Below are 23,481 nucleotides of genomic sequence, written 5' to 3'. Positions count from 1 at the left end.
GCACTCTGCTGTGTCGGGAGTCATTGCATTCCAGCTTCATTTCTTTTGGCCACTTGTAAGTCGACAACACAGAGGTGGCTGAATCTGGTTACTCAACGTGCATTGTCTCACTATTCCCAAATCGATCATGAGGCTCTGCAGTCACATGGAGTGCATTTTAAGAGTATTTTGTGCACATTACTTTGGTTTCGTTTCTGTTTTCTTTTTCTCATTCAGAGCACCGTGAGGATTGCTTTTCGTTTGTGTCATGCTTTCGATGAGAGACTCATCGCGATCTCGCGATCCGCAGGCGCGGGCGATGGATGGCCGCCATCGCAAGCTCTTTGTCGAGTAAGTGAGCTTCCCATGTAACACTGTTGGTGCAACGTAAGCTGAGATGTTTCAAGGTGGACTCAGAGTGACCGAGTCCGACTCTGTGTTGGCGAATCAATCGATACTCCTAAAGAGTTTCTGGTACCCGTTGAGTTCCTTCGGCGTCGGTCACGGGAATTCCAAAGGCTGATTCATATTCACTCGGATTACTTGGAACAAATCAAGCTCCCTGAAACGCGAATTTCGACATTCGAGGATTTCCTGATTTGGACATTTACGCCTCAGCCTAAGATCGGAGTCAATGCGACATTCGATGAGGCAGTTCACCTGGGTGTCTTTGCCTGGAAATATCAAATCCCTTCTTTGAGCAATCAAGTGACAGATGTTATACGTGCCAAGTTGGCTGAAAAGGAATGGCCCCTTGAAGCGTCGATTGTGGATAATATCTATGGCGCAGTGCCCAGTAAGTGCCCGCTCAGGGAGGTGGTCCGCGCCGCCTTAGGACAGTTACCGCGACCCAATGCGGAGGGTGAGGTTTTGAAAGACGAGTGGAAGGCCACATTTCTGAAGCATGCGGAGCTTGGTTGGGATTACATCCAAGCTGCAGCCACTGAATGGACCAAGAGAGATTATCTCACAGATTATTGCAAATTCCACGACCACCAGGGCGTGTCTCATCGTGGTTCTTTTGCAGAGTGCGATGGTTGTCCCTTTGCCCACGAAGATTGTTATCCAGATGAGCCAGAAGAAGTGGTAGATGGATCTGCTGATGCCGAAGCAAAAGCTGAACCTCCGGCTAGCGAGGACGTCCCAGTGGAAGATGCCTCAAGTGATGGGACGACTGTTCACAAAATTGAAGAGCCCGTCGAACCACTTCCGTTAGATCAGCATGAAATCGGCCTGACGAACGGCAATGCCTCGGAAGATCCAGCTTTGGAGTCCACGGATAATGGTGTGGAAACACCAATGGAGGCTCCTATGGAGGATACAGATCAGCTGAAGGACGCAACGGATGATGATTTCAGCGGCACGAAAGAGACTGATTCGGTTGCCGAAGTGGATGGGACGACCGTTACTTCCGAAGGGCCTGGCGACGACCTGAACAGCTTGAAGGAGAATGAATCGGTAGTCGGAGAGGTTGAAGAAAGGTCTGATGTGAAGCTCACGGAGATGTCTAGGGAGAATTCAAGTGACCTAAAGATCGATAGTACCAAGGCTGGTGAGGTGGTTGTCGAACAGGCGGTGCCAGAGTCCAAGAAGCCGAAGAAGAATAAATCGAGGAAGCGACATGGCAGCAAAACGACATTTTGAGGCACACCTGCTCATCTGTTTCGGCAAATTGGACATCTGTATGGAAACTTTGCGGCGATCAGGGTTGAGCTTTTGTGCATCTCAAGATCCGTGTTACGTTCTTCGTGTACTTGCATGGACAATTTCGGGCTATTGCGTAGGCATACGTTTGGGACGAATCATGGGAATTTTGCATTGGATTCGGTTGCTTTTGCATCGCACTGCTTTGGTGACAGCGCCCTTGTATTACCCGGCTTCAAAAAAGTAATAGCAACAGTATAAACAGGTCACAAACCATGCGTGCTTCAAGGTGTCCAATTGCTTTGGATGTCTTGTCTTGTGCGGAGGATTCCCATGTCTTGTCAGCTGTAGTTTACATTTTTGAATGTATGGGATCGGTCTTCAACAGCATCACATCCGCCAGCCGTTGTATATCGGACGGACACCCGGGACGGCAAGACTCACATAATACTCGTAGAATGCCGAGTCCTTCCGAACGATCCTTGACGGAATGCGGATCTATGCCTGACATATGTCGTCATGACTGCATCATCCAAGCTTGGAAGGTAGATGCAGCTATTTGTGATTTCTAGGTGGAATACCTACATACTGAAGCGCTGTTCGATATTTCGACTGCACTTGCTGGACATATCGCTTGAACTTCAGGTTGTGGTGTATCGGCAAGATGGCAAACACAACGGAAGAACTTCACGAGAAATTTGAACCTCACCCAAATCCGCAAAACCTGACCAGCAATGAGTCGCAAAGCGTCGATTATGAACCACATCCGGAGAACTCATTGAAGATCTCAGCGGAGCACCAGGAAATAGTCCGGGCCATTACTGCGCTGTATTCTGGCAGTAGTAACGAGAAAGACATGAATGTCTACGCCGAAAAGGCGATATATGATGATCCGTTATCATATTGCGATACCAGATACAAGATAGCGGGCCAATGGGTGAGTTGGAATTGTGACGGCCTGCAACACTTTCCATGTCTACATATCATGTTCTGATTGATATGCTTTAGTACGGACTGCCCAAGATATTCAGCAAGCTGGAAACCAAGAAGACAGAGGTTGTCAAGGACAGCCCATCTGAGATTGTGTTCAAGTTGAGGCAGGAGTATACACTCAAGGCCATCAATAAGGGGAAAGAGGTCGACTCTCTGGTTTCGCTGGGGTTGGATGATGATGGGAAGGTGAGATACCATAAGGATATGTGGAATTCCAAGGATTATTCTCATACGGGGGTTGGCATGCTGATCAAAACACTGAATGGGGATCATCTCACTAAGATCACGCAGCCGCCGGAATCATTGTAAACCATTCCATGCCATTGTATAAATGTGCTGAGTCATATAGAGACATGTTGGTAGGCAGCTGAATAAGAAGAAGTGCAGGGAATATGAAGACCATGCAAAGGACGAAATGGGATGATAATGTCGACTTTAGGAGGCCACTGCCAGATCCGAAATGCCCACAACACGCAGAATCGGAAAGTTCAGGGAGAAATTCTTGCAAGGGTGGCCTGGCCGGCAATCCATCAGGGCTCGTCGGGACTCAAATTGGTGGGAATTCACGACGAGGAGGATTTCAAGATTGGGGTGACGGATGGCATTTCAGGGCTCGCCGTAGCCGACTAACTAGCTAGTTAGATCCTCCTTCGGGCGTGCACAAGGCCCGAGAGCCCCTGCGGAATGAAAAACAAGCATTGTTAGCCGCTTAAACTCAAGTCAAGTCTTTTGGGCTGTCTCCCGGGGACTGGGTAGTGGGTGGAGTTTGAGGGCTTGCCTAGGGCTTGCCTAGGGCTTGCCTACCTATGGAGTACCTCCCTCATGCAGGCTACGATAAGGCCAATTAATCGAGAACGTTTCTGGGAGCGGATAGGATTGGGATTCGAAAGTTCGAGGTCGTCATCCACAGCACTGCCCCTTCCACTTCCACTTCCTACGTCCACTTGCACTGGCTCTTCGTTTTGCATCGCTGGCGGACGACATTTCATTGTTCTGTTCACCTACTTACTCCCTCCGTTATCACAATGACTTTTCCCATTCCCGTTCCCGCCAGCCAGTTGCTCGACTCCATACGCATCTTCGACTTGGCTCGGTCGACGAGCTGACCCAACATTTTCCTTCCCCTTCAACCCTGCGACTTTCCCGGGTTGCGGAGGCTTCTTCTGTTGATCAAATTGGAAATATCACATCTCCCCAAAAGAATCTAGAAGTATCATACAAGCGGGCTTGTCAAAATGTTTCTGGTGGACTGGACACAGGATGTCTGGGAGTTCAGCAAGAGGAACATCATCCCCGACCTTTTTATCAAAAGACGTTTCAACTTCATCACCATTCATTACCTTTATCTGATCGGCATGTCCCTCCTTCTGTCCGTCATCCTCTTCGGGCTCGGCGATATGGCCTACATCGACGCATTGTTTTTCGCCTCGGGATCCGCCACCCAGAGTGGTCTCAATACCATCGATGTCAATACTCTCAAAACCGGTCAACAGGCTATGCTATACTTGGGTGCCATGTTGTGCAACCCCATTGTGGTACATTCCGTCGTGGTCTTTGTGAGACTTTACTGGTTTGAAAAACGCTTCAAGGATGTTGTCATGGAGGCTCGAAAACTACGTCGCACCAGATCCCGAACTCGCGCCAACACATTCTCCAATGGTGATGCCGAGCAAGGATCCGACGGTCCGGGTATGAAGGAAAGAGGGATGAAACTTTTTCGCAGTGCTACAGATCGATGGCTGCGCCAGGAGCAGCCTCTGGACAAGGAGAATGACGAGGACGGCCGAGAGTCCAATGGAAAAGCCCTCGACTCGTCCAACAGTTCCCATCAAGACCATGGAAATGTCAGAGTCGAAAGACGCGATGATCGTCTACGACTGCAGACCACACGATCTACAGAGGATGTGCGCCTTCCTCAGCTACTGAGTCCCGAGCAACACATTCGCTTCCTGGAGAACCAGCGGAATCCGGATGATGCCACCACCTTGAGAATCCCCAGTCCGCGAGAATTTGAGCAGGGCAGTAGACCCGAGAACATTCCCGACCAAGTGGACGGTGTTTTGTTGCGACAGATCACGAGTGAACCCAATCTTCCAAGCTCGACTGAGAAGCGAAGTTCCGAGTTGAATCCAAGACCGGAAGGAGGCAACACGCATATCACAATTGATGAGCCCCGATTTTTGCGGGATCATCGTAACGACAAATCGACCACTTTCCCGCGTTTGAATACCAGACAATCTACGGTGCCGCAGAACCATGACAGTGTCGAACCTGGCCTCCAGACACGTCCTACACGATCGAGTACATTCCGTACACTCCGACGAAGCAACACCGCACGTACCATGGAACCGGCGCCGTACTTGAGCTGGCAGCCTACTATTGGACGAAACTCTTTCTTCTTTGATTTGACGGAGGAGCAACGAGAAGAGTTGGGCGGGATCGAGTATCGAGCACTCAAGACGCTGGCGTTGATTCTTGTTGGGTATTTCTTCTTCTTCCACTTTCTTGGTGTGGTTTGTCTTACACCGTGGATCATGCATTCTGGAACGTATTCTGCCGTGGTGGAAGCAGTCTCACAAAATCGGGTTTGGTGGGGGTTCTTCACCAGTGCGTCATCATTCAACGATCTGGGATTTACCTTGACGCCGGACTCGATGCTCTCGTTCAATCGGGCGGTATGGCCCCTTCTCATCATGACCTTTCTGATCATCATTGGCAACACAGGCTTTCCATGTATGCTTCGATTTGTAATTTGGGCCATATCCAAGGTGGCATCGCATGGCTCGCCGTTCTGGGAAGAGCTTCAATTTCTCTTGGACCATCCTCGAAGATGCTTCACACTATTATTTCCTGGCCGCGCGACGTGGGTGCTCTTCGGAATTCTGGTGGTGCTCAACGGAGTGGATCTTATCTTCTTCATCATTCTTGATCTCAATGACCCAACGGTGACCCAGCTACCTGGAGGGATTCGTTTTCTTGACGGACTGTTTCAGGCTGCTTCTACTCGGACTGCAGGATTCGCGGTGGTCAACCTGGCAGAATTACACCCTGCTATTCAGGTCAGTTATCTGGTCATGATGTACATTTCGGTCTTCCCAATTGCCATCTCCATGCGTCGTACGAATGTCTACGAGGAAAAAAGTCTGGGTATCTACAGTAGTCAGAACGATGAGGAAGGCGACGAAAAGGAAGCCAGCTATGTGGGCGCCCATTTGCGACGACAGTTGAGTTTTGACCTGTGGTATGTCTTTTTGGGGATGTTTATTATTGCTATTGTTGAAGGGAGTCGGTTGGAAAACACCAACGAATATGCTTTCACTTTGTTTTCTGTCTTGTTCGAGATTGTCTCGGCATATGGAACGGTGGGCCTGTCTTTGGGATATCCAACAGCAAACTCGTCATTCTCGGGTCAATTCCGGCCGTTGTCGAAGCTTGTAATCATTGCCATGCAAATTCGTGGCCGTCATCGTGGTCTTCCATACGAATTGGATCGAGCTATCTTACTGCCATCAGAAAGTCTTCAACAAAAGGAGGCGAAAGAAGGGAACCGCATAGTGATGCGGCGTCGACGTTCTTCGGCTGGGCAGTCTATGATGTCTGCAGTCGATGGCAACTTGGAAGGACAAAGATTTCGACCAGAAACGGGAATGGCTTCAGGGACACATACTGGAGAATTTGAGCAACATCTTCGTCCTCGTACAAATACCAACCGCACCATGGGCAGCAATGCAAGTGGGTCAGACCAGTATCATGCTCTTCATTCGAATCCAGGGCATCCCAGACACGCAATAGGAACTTTGATGGCCAGCCTAGCCACGGACAAGATCGATCCGATCAAAGAGGAGAAAGCTGGTGACAGCGACTAGACTCGGAATGACCGGTGTTTGGTGCATTATCGGTTGGACATGATGAATAGCGCTTTTTCGCAGTGTATTTTAGCGTTGGCGAAGGCTGGAGTTGTATTGATGATTTTGTTGAAGCAGAATAGCAATCATGCACGGTAGCATGCGCATGATATGGGCACCTTGATAGAAGTAGCCGACAAGAATACGAATATCTTGATCGCGACCAGCACTTTTACTATCCAAAAATAGATACCTGGTGGGATCTGGGCTGTTATGTAATGTCCAGGAGGTCTACCTGGTTGACTTTGTAAACCCTCTACGGCTCCAGCAGATGACTTCGAGGTTTTCCTCTCCGCACTCAATTTGGAGGGTGGGCAAGTCAGCCTGATATCTATCGATCTATCGATGCCCTAGTAGTCGGTAAACGTGGTAAGTAATTCAGAGGCGACGAAATGGAGGATATTCCGCATTAATGTAAATCCGAGACATATTTGTCGGTCAAGTGGGGAAGGAACGCTTGGTGATCTTAATGTTTGGGCTGCGCCTCACCTCCCTGACAAGCGGCTTTTTAGTTTGGGCGTCGAGGACTCCAATTCGCGGATTCTCACTGCTGGAAGGAGCGTGAGACGTAACCGTTCGAGTTCACAGTTTTACTCCTCGACCTCGACCTCTCCTCGATTCCCGACTCCTCAAACTCCTCAATTGCTTGATCCCATCAAGCGTCCTCGTTGGGTGCCTTGGTCTGCCTTCTGCTTTTCCTCGCGGGCTTCGTCATCCACCTGACACACACCACCACTACCGCTACGACTCCGTACCTGATACCTCGTACTCTGCCCACCCATTTTCCATCGTTCCTCCTCCGTACTACCTCACCTTCTTCACCTCTGTCGTCTTCGTCTCCTCTCTCTTCTTCCATCCCTCATTCTCTTCCTGGGAACATATACATGCCACTCTTTTCATTTTCAACATTTATATAAACATTCCCACGTTCAGTGACTGCACACAACCGCCCTCCCACCTCCCAATCGTCGGACCCCAACCCCTGTCCTTCGCTTCAGTTTTCCGACGCGCCCCCTCAAACCTCAAACGGGCTGCCCATCCCATCGAATTTGTGTGCTCGACCTTCGCTCAATCCATCTTCGTCCTTTACATATCAACATTGTCGACACTCATCCTTCGTGGTACAATCCACGGCTGTCTATGTCACGATAATCGGCGCGCACCAGCGTCCACGTCAATTTAATTTCCCCCTTCTGTCCCTTGGTGCAAATATACTCCTTCATCTAATCGTCGACATGATGAAACTACGATTATCCTCTGCACTTACGCCGCTGGTCGGCCTACTATCCATTGTTCATGCTCTCGATCTCACCGTGGCCAATGTGGATTCTGTCAAGTCGGCTGCTGCTACCATTGCATATGACATGATGACATACTATCACGGTAACGAGACCGGTGGAACTCCAGGCCTGTTGCCGGGCCCTTGTGCTGATGTAGCATGCTACTACTGGTGGGAAGCCGGCGCCATGTTCGGCTCCCTGATCAATTACTGGGAGTATACGGGAGATGACAGTTACAATCCAGTTGTAAAAGAAGCTCTGGCGTTCCAGAGAGGCGAGGACGAAAACTACAACCCGCGCAATCAGAGCAAGAATATGGGTGTCGATGATCAAGATTTCTGGGCTTTTGCTGCCATGGATGCTGCAGAAGCTAATTTCCCCGAGGCCGGAGGTGATATCCCATCATGGTTGACTCTTGCTCAGGCCGTCTTCAACTTTCAAAAACAACTTTGGGACAATGCAACATGCGGTGGCGGTATGAGATGGCAAGTCTATTCGTTCAACCCCGGCTACGAATTGAAGAACACCATCTCCAATGGAGGTAATTTCCAACTGGCTGCCCGTCTTGCTCGATACACTGGGAATCAGTCATACGCCGATTGGGCAGAACAAATGTGGAATTGGATGGAGCAGAGTCCATTGCTCCAAGTTCAGGACAACATTCTTTATGTCTGGGACAACACCAACGCCGACAACGGTTGTGTCGATGTTGAACATTTTGCATGGAGTTACAACTATGGAACTCTGTTGATGGGAGCAGCCAACATGTACAACTTCACCAATGGCGCCGAACCCTGGGGCCAGCGGGTGCAACAGATCTTGGACGGTGCCTTTTTCTTGTTCTTCCCTCAAGAGTACGGTGGCAACATCATGACCGAATTCCAGTGTGAGCCTATCGGTGCCAATGGCAACTGCAACAATGATCAAAGCAGTTTCAAGGCCTATCTTTCTCGATGGCTCGCGGTCACGAGTGTATTGGTTCCAAGCACCGCTGCTCAAATCATACCTAAGCTGCAAGCAAGTGCTGAAGCCGCGGCCAAACAATGTGTTGGTGGGGACAATGGCAAACAATGTGGTCGTCGGTGGTACGCCAACGGTGTTTGGGACGGTACCAAAGGTGTGGGTCAACAGGTACGTGTTTGAAAACCTATGTGTTTCTATGGGATCGTCTTCTAACAGCAGCCATCAGATGCAAGCGTTGGCAGTTATCGGAGCCACACAAATGACCCCCAACATTGCACCCAAGAGTGCCACCACTGGTGGTACTTCTGAGAGTGACCCAGATGCTGGCAATGACATTGACACGGCCCCCGAGATCAAGTTCGCCCCTCTGACGACGGGCGACAAGGCAGGCGCCAGTATCCTGACAATTTTGATCGTCATCTCAGTTGTTGGTGGTGGTATCTGGATCATCTTGTAGAAGAAAAGAAATCCCATCTCACGAAAATGTTATTTCTCATGTACGACCAAAAGATGCACAAGAGTTAGCACTTGCATGTGATAGAAAATCGGTCAATATATCAGTGTCTATTAGCCTGATCCATGGGACGGCGCAACGGGTGACTTTCGAATTTGACAGAGATAGTTTTGGGACATGTTCGACATAAGTTCTTGATTACTGAGGAAGGCCGTGAGAGCGCTTAAAGGAATGTGAATCAATGTTGGTAGATATATTGGTACGTAGGTATATACCCGGTGCGTTGGTCAATGACGGGAAATCTGTGGACATTGTTACAAGTAGGATCCAAGTCTTTGACCCGTTTCCCGTAGCTTCTGGGTGGCCGTGGAGTGGCGTCGGTTCCTGCAGCTACGACCTTGACCATGCAGGCTCAAGCCTTTCAAAGTCGCGCCTAAAGGCCCCCCAAAGGCATGTTGCGCAAGCCCCCGTGCAGCCCCGACCGCCTAATAATGCCATTGGCGGCTTCCCCCTGGAGGTTTCGGCAGTGCCAATCTGCTTCTACTTTCGGCTCCGTCAACAATAGAGATTAATTTCTGTCATTAGTACCCCGTCCGCAGACCGAATTGTGGCCTTGCGTATCCTGCTCGCTATCATTTCTGAGGCCCCTGCTCTTTGATCCTCAACTGCCCATTCACCGCAAACGTTCCTTTTGGCCATCAACGACTCTAATGTTCTGATATCTTGTTTCTTCATGCTTTTGGATTTAGCATCTTAACGTAGCAACGCTGCTTTTTTCGGACGAGTGATACTCACGATTGTTTACGCCATTTAATAATAATAGCATCTTGTCATCTGCATTATCTGTGCAAGACATCGATCGTCCTGTCGTTCCTGTCAATCTCACCCTCACCAAAGCCTATCTAGAGGCCCGACCACCCATCTGTCAAACACGACCTGACGTCTTTCTAGCCTCTTTCCAGAATCATGGCGGCCAAGTCGCGTCCTGTCTCATTACAGCTGGAGTCCGTCTCCAGCTCGACCACGACTTCAGAAACTGCACCGTCTATCCCACCGAGCCCAGGCAGAGACACCAAAAGAACCACAGCTTCCGCGAGACGGCATGCGAAGGGGTTATCGCTAAATTTCCCCATCCTATTGCCCACTACGGCTTCAATCTCACAGTTTTCACCTTCACCCACCACCGCCTCGGCACTGGCGACCCCAATAGGTTCCACGCGGTCATCCCCTCATGCTCGAGCAGTTGTCTTCAAAGCTTCTGATACGATTGATGAAACACCCGACAATGTCAAGACTCGGGGAAGTGCGGATTTCTTGACTCTGCTCGCCGCCCAGGAGCGGAAGGTGCTGGAATTGAAAGAGGAATTGCACAAGGCAGAGACCGATCTTCTGGGTCTGAAAAGACAATGGGCTCTCCACGAGGCCAACAAAAAGAAAGACGAAGTGAAGCACGTCAAAAAGATGCAACCTCTGGCACTTGACGAGGTGGCAACTGCCGAAGTCCCAGAGGAAGAGCTTGATGAAGAGCGGAAACGGAAGAAAGCGATAGTTGAGAGGGGTCTAAACAACAGTCAACCCGTGGGCAGTCATGCTACGACGTCCAACCTTGGTCGAAGAGGTTCCAAGCGTGTGTTTGAGGGGCGACATACTCGAACTTTGAGCCTCCTCAGTCCAACGTCCACGAAACCTTACCAACCCCTGACCACAGTTGAGCCGGAAGGTACTCAGACCAAGAGCCCTACGGCTTTCGATAGCGAGGACCACGCTTCCAAACCTTCGTTGTCAAGGATGCCTACCCTCGATGGGCTAATGTCAGGTGACCCTCTACAGTTTGGTTTTGGCAAAACATACAAAGATCTGGCCGCCCATAGGAGAAGTCTGCCACCAGTACCCACCGATCTTCTGGTCAAGCAAGGCAAGCAAGTGTATGATGGTGTACGAGACGGGTTATGGACATTCTTTGAAGACATTAGACAAGCAACTGTCGGAGAAGAAGGTGTGAGCGGTACAGCCTCACACAATCGACAGCAGCGGATGCCACAGAGGAGACCGACCAAGAAAGCCTCGGACAAGGGCCCCAAGGCAAAGAACACGGACTCAGCCCCAACATCAGACGATCACGAAGCCACCACGAAAGAAGCATCTTTCTGGAACGAGTTTGGACTCGACACGCCCCACAAGCCAGTCACCACACCACCTGCCAAGGTTGACAAGATTAATGGCCATGTCCAACAAAAGCGTAGCACGGATTCATCCAGTCCGCCTAGCTTGCTACCAGACTCCAACGACGAGGAAACAGAAGATGCGTGGGATTCCTGGGACTCGCCTGAAAGCACACGAGATCCTGTAACGGATTCTGCAAAGAAAGCTAGCAACGAAAGCCTGCCCTGGCCCGAGATTCAGAAACTCACTCCCAGCAAGCTGACCCGCACTGTCAGTGATCTCATGCGTGAGTGGGACTCTGGACAACATGAGGGAGAAGCAATTGACCAGACGTGGTCGGCTGTACATCCATGACGAAGTTGGCTTCTAGGACAGGAATTAATGAAAATGTTATAAATACTTGCACACGAATATAAATGTTGTATATCTGAAAAAGAAGATTGCTCGGTATCTATATGGCCGGGTTGGTACCAAAGCACTGAGTGTCTGTCACATCAATCCAGCTTGGTTGTGAATCTCTGGCCAATAGAGACCTCTAGATCATCATCGGAGATAATCGTGAACGTCCGTCCCTCCTTCAATATTCGTCATGACAATTCCCAACCATGTACTTATCTAACTCATTGTTGATGATCTCCCTTGGCGTGAGGAATTGTAATTTACTCGCATTCTTATATGGACACTGATACGCACTATTCATTCAATAACTCCTAGAACAACCAACACTGGTCACGACAATCAGGTATCGAGAACGCCGCCACCAGTATCTTTAAATCATGGATGAGTCATCCTCCGTGTTGGAACAATTCCGGCAGCAGTGGAAAGCAGAAGTGAGTGCACGGTCAAAGCAACCAGACAAGAAGCCATCAGAAACTCGATCAGTGGAGAAGGCTCGAAGACCGAGCGATGTCAGGGCTGATCGGCCTATCCACAAACCGCCCACCCGTCATCCGGCAGCCGACATCAAAGATGATTCGGACCACTACAGCAGTGATGCTGGCCAGAACGACACTCCCAGCTCAAGCATGATCCAGCGGATCGAAGGACTGGGGACTCGACATGTCGACGACGATGATTTCAGCGCCAGAGGGTCGACCAAGGAGCCGAAAAGCGCACTCGAACATTTTGAGCGTGCGGTGGAGAAGGAGAGCCAGGGCAGTCTGGGAGACAGTCTCTCTCATTATCGGAAAGCTTACAGATTGGACGCCAAAGTTGATCAGTCGTACAAAAACAAGCACTTCCCGACCAAGTCGAAACCCACCAACTCAAATCCCTCGAATGCGTCGGCGACGGTCCCCTCAACCGCCCACCACCCATCTGAAGGACCCAAGCAACCATTGACCTTGACCTGGTCCGAATTGATCGAGAGCTTTGCAGATGCCGAGATCATTGGTGCTGAGCCGATCATAGAGGGCGATATTCCTCCGCCCTGTGGGATCAAAGAACTCCCCGCGGAAGTCCTCCTGGAATTACTACAAGCCATCGGGATTCGCGATCCTGCACTGCTCATGCGGCTTTCACTGGTATGCAAAAAGTTGGCGTATAATCTTCACAAGGACAACGCCCTTTGGAAGCGTATCGCACTCGGTCCCGAGTTTGGTCTCGCCAGTCAAAGGTACAACTTCGTCACGGATCTCCAAGGACGGGAGGCTGTTTATCGAGTCCTAGAGGACGAGGGCGATCTCGAAGACACGTTGGTGACCGATGTGTATTTTCCCAAGCAAACCATCTGGCAGGACGTCTTCCACAACTACCCACGCATTCGCTTCACAGGCGTCTACATCTCGACAGTCAACTACACCCGTGCCGGTGGATCGAGCGCAACCGCCAACACATGGAGCAATCCCATCCATATTATCACCTACTACCGCTACCTCCGATTCTTCCGTGACGGCACGTGCATATCCCTCCTCACGACCAACGAACCCATCGAAGTCGTCCACCATCTCACCAAGGAGAACCTGGCGTTCGTGCGTGCGGGCACGAAGAAAGAACCCCCTTCACATCCGTTGAATTTCACCTCGAGCGCTCCCGCCCTGTTCAGAGAGACGGGCACTTCGTCCTCTGCCCCAGGCGCCGCCAGCAATGCCGCCGCCGCGCCGCCGCCGTCCGCACAGCAAATCATGAAACACGCCCTGCGCGGCCGCTGGCGCCTCTGCCACCCAGGCCTCGACACGCCCATCGTGGAGACACCGACAACCACAGCCGTCGATACCACCACCGCCCCCACCGCTCCTGCATCCACAGCCATTCCAAACACAAGCCCCACACCGCCCATGTCGCCCGGCGATCTACACATCGAGACGGAGGGCGCGGGCCCACGGTACATGTACACGATGCACCTGTCGCTGAAGTCGGCTGGGTCGGCGCGCTCCAAGCACACGACCAAGAACAACAAGCTGCAGTGGAAGGGTTTCTGGAGCTTCAATGTCCTCACCAGTGATTGGGCCGAGTTCCACTTGAAGAATGATAAGCCCTTCTTCTTCTCGAGGGTTAGAGGATATGGGCTGGGGTATTGAGTCGTTTGGGTCGCTTGCGGCTGGTGGTCTTCGTTTCAGCTGAAGAGTTGGAGTTGCTGCCAGCGGTGTCTGAGACTTGAGAAGGACTCAGAGCGTGGTGTGAGGTTGGTGGGTATCTCTGGCGTAGACATTGCGTCGATCAAGGGTAGGGCATATTGCGAGGCTCAGGCGACGGCAGCGGCCATCCGATAGCCTCTTCATCGCCACCTGACAGGTTGACCATGGCCGTAGATTAGACGATAGACCCCATCCATATGAAGTCCATTCCAAGCGCACACCTAATTCCTCGATGACCCTGACCCGTTGTTTTACTCCCTCCAAATCCTCACAATCTCCAACTTCTCCCATCCAGCCGTCTTCCCACTCTCACCCACCGTCTCGGCATGCCATTTCCTCCTTTCTCCCTCCCCCTCTCCCTCCCTCTCCCCTCCGCTCGCAGCATCACCCAAACCCCGAATCGACGCCTTGACCTCATCCGGCCGATTCCCCCGGCAGAACAGCACATACGCCACACCCCGGGCACTCAACATCCCCGGCAGCTGCGCGAGCATCCGACTCGTCACTTCCATGCCGTCACGCCCGCCCGCGTAGGACTGCGCGAGGAGATGTGACGACTCCTCGAACGTCGGCGTCGTCATCACTTGCGGCAATTGCCCTTCTTGGCCATGACCGTGATATTGCTGCGCCGGCACGCTCTCGGTCGGCACGTACGGCGGGTTGAAGACGACCACGTCCGCTGACCCCGGGCGCAGCATGCCGCTCAGATCTCCATTGAGCGAAGCCAAGTAGACGCTCGAGTTGGGCAGGCTAGGGCTACTACCCGCGATCGTTGTCGTGGCGTCCTTGGTCTCCGCCAGAGCCGTCTGCACCGTCGTGCGCGTCGCGACACACGCGTGCCAATTGACGTCGACCGAGGCGCTGAGGATCCCCTCGTGCCCGAAGATCCGGCGCGCGTGCGCCGTCAGGAACGCTACGATCACGCCGGAGCCCGGGCCGAGTTCCACGACGAGTGGTGTGGCGGCCGCGGGGTTTCTCTTGCTGGTGTCATTGTCGTCATCTTGATTTTGGTGAATGATGGACGGCGCCGAAAAGCGTGCGTGCAGCCATTCGGTTTCCGTGGGGGTTGACAGCGTGTCCAGGAAGAGATATGAGTCTTCGGCCGGCTCGTATACGTTGTCGAACGAGACGTGGCGTGTTGATGGGGTTGGGAGTTGCATTTTGTTTAGTACATGTGTGGTTTTCGGGTTGAGATGGTGGGCTTAAATATGGTGAAAGCAGTAAATTACAGATTCAGCTTGACCTAGGCGAGTTGCACAAGTCAGGCCGTTGAGATAACCGGGTCATCTGTCCATTAGGTCCTTCTCTACCGTCGATACAAGCTTCATCCAATTTATTGATATTTGTTCTGAGAGGAAATAAAGGATATAAAATTATTCCCAAAAAACAACTCATGATATACGGCTAAATTCCGGCTAACATGGTATGAGGATTTTGTCGCCCCTACATGCTTTAACAATTTTGCCTCTTTGTCTCATTTCAAATGAACACACGTGAAGAAATCCTGCCGCTTCTCCATCGGCTTCACCTCCCAGAATATCATGCTCGATTCCAGATCTTTCCCACCACATCTCTCAAGGTGTGTACGAAAAGGAGTTTTCCTCCACTGGCACTATCGGCGGCGGCCAGCACCGCAGCAGCTAACGCAGCAGTCTTCAGAATCTTTCCCACTCCAGCTGGACGACCTACCGACTGCTCTTCGAGCGTTTGACCAGGCTTTCCAACCACTTTGGCATCGACTGCAAGCCACTTGAGGTTCTTGAGATCGAATGGCCGATAGCGAAAACTCAGGAGAGTCTCCATCCAGTTCGGTGGGGTGACAATAGTTCTCGTGTGTGAAAATGCATCGAATCCAAACTTGCCGTGATACGATCCGTAGCCACTTTCGCCCACGCCGCCGAATGGAGCATTTGGAACACCAGCGTGCAGCATGATATCGTTGATAGTGACACCGCCCGAGTTGGTATTGTCGAGGATGTGTTTGATTTCTCCCTGGTCCTGCGAGAAGATGTACAGTCCTAGTGGATGAGGCATGGAGCCGATGATTCGAATGGCTCGGTCGACATCTGCAACCACGATAGGTGTGATAGGTGCGAAGAGTTCCTCGGACAAGAGCGAGTCATCAATCATGACATCGCGAACCACAGTGGGTTGGACATGTCTTCTCGACCGGTCCGTGCTGCCCCCGTACACAACAACTCCGGCCGTAGATTTCAAGAGCCCTGAAACTCGATCGAAATGTCGTTCGTTGATGATGGCCGACAAGCTGTCATCTCCGTTCTCCAGGAATTTATCGAACCAATATCGCAAACGTTCGATCAGTTGGTCGTGGACGGTAGGATCAGCGAAAACGTGATTAGCATTCAAGCAGACTTGCCCACTATTTGTGAGTTTGGCATGGGCGATTCGTTTTGCGGCGATATCTATATTGGCCGACTTAGTAACGATGACGGGCGCCTGTCCTCCAAGTTCGAGCACGATCGGGGTGAGGTTTTTGGCCGCAGCTTCGGCGATGATCCGTCCCACTTTTCCACCCCCGGTGTAGAAGATGTGGTTGAATTTGTGAGTGAGAACATGACCCGTTTCAGCTGGTCCACCTGTCACCACACGGATGGCGCTCGGATCCAAATATTTTGGTACTAGATCAACAAGCAATTCCTGTGCGACGGGGGCAAGCTCGGACGGTTTGAGCAAGACAGCGTTCCCTAAGTTGGTGTATTAGCCATGTGGAGTTCTCGATTCAAGTGCCGAACAGTTGAGCTTACCGGCACCGATGGCAGCAATGGCAGGGCTCAAAAGAGTATACAAAGGGAAGTTCCAAGCCGCAATGATAAGAGCAACACCCAGAGGCTCTTTTCTCATCCAGGCCTTTGCCAATGTGCCCATGACGAAACCGGCATCTGGCTTGTCACCCTCAGCCCATTCATCGACACGCTCAAGAAACTCCACAACGTCGCCTTTGATGGCTCGCAATTCCATTCCTATCGTCTCAAATGCAGGACGGTTCATCTCTTGACGCAAAGCCTCGATGATCCGGTCTTCGTTCTCCGCGATCATCCACCATAATTGCTTGAGCTGCCATTTTCGCCATTTGATTGATTTGGTCCGGCCAGTGGCGAAAGTCGAGTGGAGGGTGTCATATGATGTCTTGAAGTCGGTTTGCGACGTGTATTGGGTCGAAGCCATGGTATTCCTGGTTGGCCTTGGACAAAAAAGACAGGACTTCACCTTTGTAGGGGACTATATCGACCAAATGTGATTGATGCAATTAAATGATATTGCTACGTGATATTGAGGGTGCATGCTATACAACTCGCGGGGTTATGAAAGCTTCAAGTCGAGGGCGACAAGCTGGAGGGTCCCTCTTTAGTCAATGTTTGGCGATGAGGGGAAGGGGCCTGGGGCCTTGGGGGCCTTGCCGTCTGGAAGGACAGGGATAATAAGCGCTGTTGGGCTTGAGTTAGAACCGTCGCCCGCGCCGAACTCGGTTGTCTGGGAATGCTCTCAAGGTGGCCTGAAAGGATGGCGGCGGGCTTGCTTGGCAACAATTTGGAGGGCCCTTGAGCTGCTCGTCTCTCAGTGGAATTCCATACAGCAGTCAAACTCGACAACTCAGGTCAAGCATTATGCGAACTTACAGTCAGAATATTCCGAACAAGCCACGCTTCGCAACCAACTGCCGTGATGCGCAGCGAGTAGGGGCCTTCAAGAATCTCCACTAGGTATTCGTGCCTTTTTGGGTAGGTGTCATCGCGGCCTCTAAGCGAACATCAAAGTCGAAGACTAGAATTCGAACGGCAAATTGAGACCGAAGACGTATACATCATCATTCAGCTTGACTGAGATGTCTATCTCAGGCATGGGGGTCGATTGACGACAATTCCATTACTGCAAAGGAAAGAATCCACTCGATCGCTTTTTGGTTCTATGTACCCAACATTTCTTTGAGCTCTGGGTTGGTCTTTGTCTCCAGACAGATAAGGATGCGCAAAGTCACAACAGGTGCTGCTGAGACGCCAGTGTCAGCCCAGGAATCCATGATGATACCTATCGAAGACGAGAGTTCAGTGGAAGCCTCCCCTAGGTACAGATCGGAGAGCCTGGCTATACACTCACAGCAGCGCCTTGAAGAAGAGGCGCAAAGCTTGGAAAGTCAACCCATCACATCCCAAGATATTCGAAAGAATCAGCAAATCCCCAGAATCAATCGTGGTGTCGGGCACACTGCCATCGGTGATTGTGGCGATCCATCTTCGCAATTGCCTGGGCACACCAACTACCCGATCCCAGCGAATAAATTCGTACATCGTGCGACACACTTTTGTAAGACCCCAAAAGACTTGCTCTTCGATCAGTACTAACACGGGTTTTCTTGAATGACCAGATTTGAAGTACTATTCTCCAGTTGCTACTCAACGGCCTCACCACTACGGCGTAGGACAAGATTCGAAACTTCTGAAAGACTACATTCCTTACATTCTCAGCGACAAGATGATATTTTGCGCGATGGTTGCCATGTCATCCACGGCTATCAACATAGCTGCGACTGGTGATCGTGCGCGGACCCCGGAGACATTGGGATTTTATCAATATGCTGTTTCACTACTGAGGCAAAGACTGGCAGCTGAAGGAAATCAACCGAGTGATGCAGTTATAGTCACACTTAGCAGTTTGTGCGGTTGTGACGTGAGTGACAATGTCCACGATTGACCAGTCAACCGGACTCAACTGAGTCGCTGCCCTTGACTTAGGCGATGTCCACAAACTACGAAGTGCTTGACCTGCACACGAGAGCAATAAAGCGCGTTGTTGCATTACGGGGGGGCCCTGATAGACTGGGTAATTATTCTCATTTGGGGTGCGTTTCGATCAGGTACTGACAGTGTGAAGGGTTTGATGGTTACTTGAAAATGATTGTCACAGGGTAAGTCCTGGCATCGAGGTGCGCTCAAACCACCGTAAGGGCTAATCGCATCATTGACTCGGCTGAAGCTCGCAAACGTTTTACAACGCTCGCCATTCTAATATTCTAGACAACGAGGGACTCTTTCCAAAGATCGGCAAGCTCACGTTCCCTGTCCACCCCTTTGACCCGTCCTTGTGCAAGGCGATCTCGAAGCTCCCACCAGGTATTTCTGAGATGTGCCTGTCAGGGTTGCTAAGCCACCAAATCATGTCGCTAGTTGGACGCATCACCAGGTGGAGTCGGAATATGATTGAAGCTTTCAAGGAGGCTGATATGTACAGACTTCACCGTCTATCGACAAACTCTGCCAATGTCACACTTTGTGGCGAATTTCTCCACCGAGAAGATGTCTCACTCACCGAGCAGCTTCTCGTTCTCGCACTGATATGCTTTTGTTATAGTCTCGATGCGACCCGCGCCATGTTCTGGATCACCAATGCGTATCTACAGATCCGTTGCCGTCATCTCAACAACAGTCATATCGAGGTGACTGCATCGACAGAGTCACACATGGCCTGGATTGGAGCCACTCTCGTCGCAACGTTCGAACTGGACAGTCCAGCATTTCTGCTAGGCGTCTCACTGACCAATGCACGGAAGAAGAGCATAGACTGGCAAGCAAACGTCAGACTCTGTGAGCAGTACTTCTGGAATGATGCATTATCGCTCAAATTGGCGGCCAAGATCGAATACCTCACTGGGAGAAGGGCACCTATTGAAACATAAAATGTCACACGGTCACTGCAGAACGCCATGTCAGAAGCCACATCCGTCAAGACATTGCGATTGTGAACGTCTGCAAATTGGTTTATAGTGTTTCCGCGCCAAGAACTCATCCAGGCGGCCACTATTTTCTCATTCTTTACTGACCGTACGGCGATTCCCTCCACACCCTTCACCACGGTACCGCGGATTTTGGTAGACCCTGACCCACCAGACTGTGATTAGTTCGACTATGAGATCTTCCGAACGAATCATGGCTAGCTCGGGTTGTCCTCCCGTGTTTGGTCCAAAGCGATGAGTGAGAGTTCAAGCGCACACTGATAGGGCTTGAACAAGTGCTGAACAGAGTGCTATGGTGATAGCTTACATCTATCAACCATCGTGACTGAGACGGCATGCAAATAGGGCGATGGTCTATCAACGATCAGCCTCAAAAGGGAAAGTCGAATTTTGCAGTCGAGTTCTCGATAGCTGAATTGGGCTTCTCTACAGGTGGTGCCGTTGAAACATAACACACCTGTAGACACCACTCTACGGTAGCCATGACATATCAGAGAGTAAAGCCTTCAAGAGGCATAAACAAGGACCTCTGCCGCCTAGTCACGGCGCAATTACAATAACCTTGCCTGGTTGTAACTTGTATGCAGCCTTGTGAGCGGTTGATACGTCCTAACTCCAATTGTGCTAGTGTAAAGAGGGCTTGGCGCGCTTTTGTTGCCTCCTCCCCAGATTGGGATTAGTTCCATCTTCTCTGTCTTAAGAAGCTGAGGCAGCGGACACATATATTTGTCGTAACACATCACATCTCCAAATTGGTTCTTCCAAGTCTTGTGCGGTTGGCCGTTGACACCAGAAGTTATGGATCATCATTTGGCAGAATTATCGCCATGTTGAGTTTACAGACTCCTCCGACGCGCCCCTTTGGTGGTGGGGTCTTTGCCTCTGTCTTCTCGCCCTTGGATGCAAGGCCACCGGCACAAAGCCAGCGCTTCAAATCAAAGGCCACCTCACTCGTTCCAGCGATAACTCTACAGTTACGCGCGCATCTCAAAGTGCTACTGGGCGTGGGGGATGAGGCTTATTTCTACGGGTTGGAAGAACCAAACTCCGAAGTTCATGCCCCCTTCCAGAGCCAATTGCTCTCGTATCAATCTCTGGACCAGGTCCGACAACCTTCCACGAACGACCACGCTGTGCAGAACGCCAAAGACTCGAAATCGCCTTTATGGGAGCAGCTCATTGTGTGGAAGGACACTGTCGGAGCCGAAGTCTTGAATAAGTTGCTCGCACAAGTACTCGACGACTTGATGACAGAATTCGTTACGTGGTCCTACGCCGGTGTGTATCGAGAAGACCTCCATCTGCATCTGGAATTCTGGGTCGATCATGTCTTTTGCCGGGTCGTCAAGGCCGTTTCCTGGACAATTGGCGGTCGGACCAACGATTCTCCCCCCAGCGATCAAGAATTACGGAAATGGAGGGATACTGCCACCGCTCGTTTAGGAGCATTGAGAGTTGATGAACTCTTTGATATTGTCGTTGAGTGGGATTCGACCGCACCTGCGATTGATGACCTGAAGAATTTCACGACAAATCCCGCCACGAGAAGCTATCTCACTCAGAACTTTGCGGGTGTCCTTCAGGCGCGCCTCTTACACCCTGGAGCATCTACGATTGAGATACTTCAGCTGTACATTTCCATCATTCGTTTGTTTCGAAAGCTTGACCCAAGAGGTGTTTTGCTGGATCGAGTGGCGAGAAAGGTGCGACGGTATCTGAGGGAGCGGGAAGACACGGTGAAAGTGATAGTCACTGGACTCTGGAGTGACGCCAGTGGTGACATTGGCCAAGATGGAGCACACGAGTCCGAAATACTCACGGAGCTTGCCGTAGAGCTGCCCAAGAATGACAGTCTGGGAAATAGTGCGGACGACGGGGAATTCGACTGGAACAATATGAATTGGTTTCCTGACCCGATTGATGCCGCGCCAGATTACAAGAAGTCAAAGAATACGGATGTAATTGGCAGCCTGATCAGTCTTTTTGACTCAAGAGACATCTTTGTCAAAGAGCTTCAGTCGGTGCTGGCAGATCGCCTGCTGAAGAACAAGCCAGACTTTAACCAGGAGATCAGCATACTTGAGCATTTGAAACTTCGGTTTGGTGACTCCGCTCTACAGGGGTGTGAAGTCATGCTCCGAGACGTTCTGGATTCGAGAAAGGTCGATAATGTGGTCCGACGGGATCAAGGGATGCAAGACGAGAACGGTCGGCCTCTTCAGGATGATGTTCAACTACACGTCAAGATTCTTTCTCGGTTGTTTTGGCCTTCATTTCCGGACCAGTCGTTCAATATTCCACAAGTGGTGGTGGACCAACAAGAGAGCTACGAGAAGGGCTTTGAAGCTCTCAAACAGTCACGAAAGTTGACGTGGCTGAATGGTACTGGTCACGTTGAAGTCGAATTGGAATTAGAGGACAGAGTCTACCAAGGCGAAGTCCTCCCCTGGCAAGCAGCAGTGATCTATGCTTTTCAAGACGAATCGGAGGACCCAGTCTCAAAGAATGTCACAAGCTTGGCCGCAGAACTAAGCATGTCACCTACCCTTGTCCGTTCAGCATGTATCTTCTGGGTGTCTAAGCGGATTTTGATCGAGACTAGTCAAGACAATTTCTTGGTTTGCGAGAAGCTCCCTGACGGCAGTGACACCGCCATGGACGAAGGAGTTGGACGAAGCGACACTGCTGCAGCTGCGGCGGCGGCAGAGGTGGCAGCAGCACAAGCTGCAAAAGAGGCAGAGGAAGCAGAGAGAAAGCAGAACATGGCAATGTACCATCAGTTTATTCTCAGCATGTTGACGAATCAGGGTGCCATGCCACTTCCTCGTATCGCCATGATGTTGGGGATTGTGGTACCTGGAGGGTTTCCCTTCAGCAACGAGGAGCTGAAGGAGTTCTTGGCCAGCATGGTCAAAGACGGTGCGTTGCAAGTCGGCCACGGTGGTGCGTACAAGGTCGCTTCTCCTTGAGCGCGTGCACGCGGGAGATGTCAACTGCAGCATTGCGAAGAGGCTTACGATGACGAGTAACTTGTATTATATTGAGCGAGAGCGTTCTCCTCGACACCCCTGAGCTCGAACGGCTGATCAAAGGCTGTAACCGAGTGTCAACTGAATTAGCATGCGACGAATTTTCACGAGAATAGAACATTGGCCTATGTCAAAGGCGTCTTCCTGCATTGTAACCTCATATCCACATCTCCAATGCCGATATGCTGTGTGCGCCCGTAGAACAATCTCCATCCCGATTGATGCCGAGAAAGAATCGGAACAGCATGTGGCGGCAAGCACGTGCACAGCCTCGCGCCAAGCCTCGGCCCCCAGCTTCACGTTCCGCAACTTGAGTCCGCAGTTGACGTTCTGCCCCGAGGAAAGAGCGTGGAGACAAATCAACGGATACTCACACGGATGCTGATTGAGAGCATCTTGGATTGTTTCCACTCTACAGACTCGCATCCGATATCACCCTGTGCACATTCCCAACCGTTCTCGAAGCATTCCTTCTTCGATCTCATACAACAACTCTTGCTCTGCATCCGAGCTTGCTCAACTACTCTCCTCATTCTAGAGCTTCGCCCGTGATCTAAAAAGCTATGGCGTCACGCCTCCTCACACGATTCCCCTGCGCAGTCGCACCCCTCAGAGCTTCCAACCCCCTGCTATCGAGATCATTTCAATCCTCAAGTAGACGGCTACAAGAAGCTGTCGTTGCGCCTGTCGCAGTCAAGAAGCCTGTTGGAGCTTTCAGAGGAGGGTGAGCTTTCCCTCATCCAGGC

The 23,481-nt window shown here is 51.1% G+C and overlaps 10 protein-coding genes across 10 annotated transcripts; 8 read left to right on the top strand and 2 right to left on the bottom strand.

Annotated features, from left to right (window-relative positions):
- Positions 1-247: 247 nt before the first annotated feature.
- LTR84_012111 (uncharacterized protein) lies at positions 248-1,623 on the top strand (the record flags this gene model as incomplete). Its single annotated transcript, XM_064855635.1, has 2 exons — positions 248-330; positions 387-1,623. 2 exons carry the CDS (start codon positions 248-250, stop codon positions 1,621-1,623), a joined length of 1,320 nt encoding a protein of 439 aa, XP_064708295.1.
- A 664-nt stretch (positions 1,624-2,287) lies between these two features.
- LTR84_012110 (uncharacterized protein) lies at positions 2,288-2,925 on the top strand (the record flags this gene model as incomplete). Its single annotated transcript, XM_064855634.1, has 2 exons — positions 2,288-2,560; positions 2,632-2,925. 2 exons carry the CDS (start codon positions 2,288-2,290, stop codon positions 2,923-2,925), a joined length of 567 nt encoding a protein of 188 aa, XP_064708294.1.
- A 926-nt stretch (positions 2,926-3,851) lies between these two features.
- Positions 3,852-6,482, top strand: LTR84_012109 (uncharacterized protein; the record flags this gene model as incomplete). The annotated part of the gene is made up of 1 exon (XM_064855633.1): positions 3,852-6,482. One exon carries the CDS (start codon positions 3,852-3,854, stop codon positions 6,480-6,482), a length of 2,631 nt encoding a protein of 876 aa, XP_064708293.1.
- A 1,274-nt stretch (positions 6,483-7,756) lies between these two features.
- Positions 7,757-9,221, top strand: LTR84_012108 (uncharacterized protein; the record flags this gene model as incomplete). The annotated part of the gene is made up of 2 exons (XM_064855632.1): positions 7,757-8,932; positions 8,991-9,221. 2 exons carry the CDS (start codon positions 7,757-7,759, stop codon positions 9,219-9,221), a joined length of 1,407 nt encoding a protein of 468 aa, XP_064708292.1.
- Positions 9,222-10,184: 963 nt separating this feature from the next.
- On the top strand, positions 10,185-11,735 carry LTR84_012107 (uncharacterized protein; the record flags this gene model as incomplete). The annotated part of the gene is made up of 1 exon (XM_064855631.1): positions 10,185-11,735. The coding sequence occupies one exon, from the start codon at positions 10,185-10,187 to the stop codon at positions 11,733-11,735; it is 1,551 nt and encodes a 516-aa protein (XP_064708291.1).
- Positions 11,736-12,157: 422 nt separating this feature from the next.
- Positions 12,158-13,900, top strand: LTR84_012106 (uncharacterized protein; the record flags this gene model as incomplete). The annotated part of the gene is made up of 1 exon (XM_064855630.1): positions 12,158-13,900. The coding sequence occupies one exon, from the start codon at positions 12,158-12,160 to the stop codon at positions 13,898-13,900; it is 1,743 nt and encodes a 580-aa protein (XP_064708290.1).
- A 308-nt stretch (positions 13,901-14,208) lies between these two features.
- On the bottom strand, positions 14,209-15,117 carry LTR84_012105 (uncharacterized protein; the record flags this gene model as incomplete). The annotated part of the gene is made up of 1 exon (XM_064855629.1): positions 14,209-15,117. One exon carries the CDS (start codon positions 15,115-15,117, stop codon positions 14,209-14,211), a length of 909 nt encoding a protein of 302 aa, XP_064708289.1.
- Positions 15,118-15,496: 379 nt separating this feature from the next.
- On the bottom strand, positions 15,497-17,143 carry LTR84_012104 (uncharacterized protein; the record flags this gene model as incomplete). The annotated part of the gene is made up of 2 exons (XM_064855628.1): positions 15,497-16,662; positions 16,723-17,143. 2 exons carry the CDS (start codon positions 17,141-17,143, stop codon positions 15,497-15,499), a joined length of 1,587 nt encoding a protein of 528 aa, XP_064708288.1.
- A 797-nt stretch (positions 17,144-17,940) lies between these two features.
- Positions 17,941-19,649, top strand: LTR84_012103 (uncharacterized protein; the record flags this gene model as incomplete). Its single annotated transcript, XM_064855627.1, has 5 exons — positions 17,941-18,280; positions 18,342-18,643; positions 18,709-18,796; positions 18,848-18,881; positions 18,950-19,649. The coding sequence occupies 5 exons, from the start codon at positions 17,941-17,943 to the stop codon at positions 19,647-19,649; spliced, it is 1,464 nt and encodes a 487-aa protein (XP_064708287.1).
- An 884-nt stretch (positions 19,650-20,533) lies between these two features.
- LTR84_012102 (uncharacterized protein) lies at positions 20,534-22,675 on the top strand (the record flags this gene model as incomplete). Its single annotated transcript, XM_064855626.1, has 1 exon — positions 20,534-22,675. One exon carries the CDS (start codon positions 20,534-20,536, stop codon positions 22,673-22,675), a length of 2,142 nt encoding a protein of 713 aa, XP_064708286.1.
- Positions 22,676-23,481: the final 806 nt, after the last annotated feature.

Source organism: Exophiala bonariae, assembly GCF_035927105.1.
Source record: "Exophiala bonariae strain CCFEE 5792 chromosome Unknown scaffold_7, whole genome shotgun sequence".
Lineage (NCBI taxonomy): Eukaryota > Fungi > Ascomycota > Eurotiomycetes > Chaetothyriales > Herpotrichiellaceae > Exophiala > Exophiala bonariae.
The sequence above is the reverse complement of the archived record's forward strand: the minus strand, read 5'-3'. Positions and strand labels throughout refer to the sequence as shown.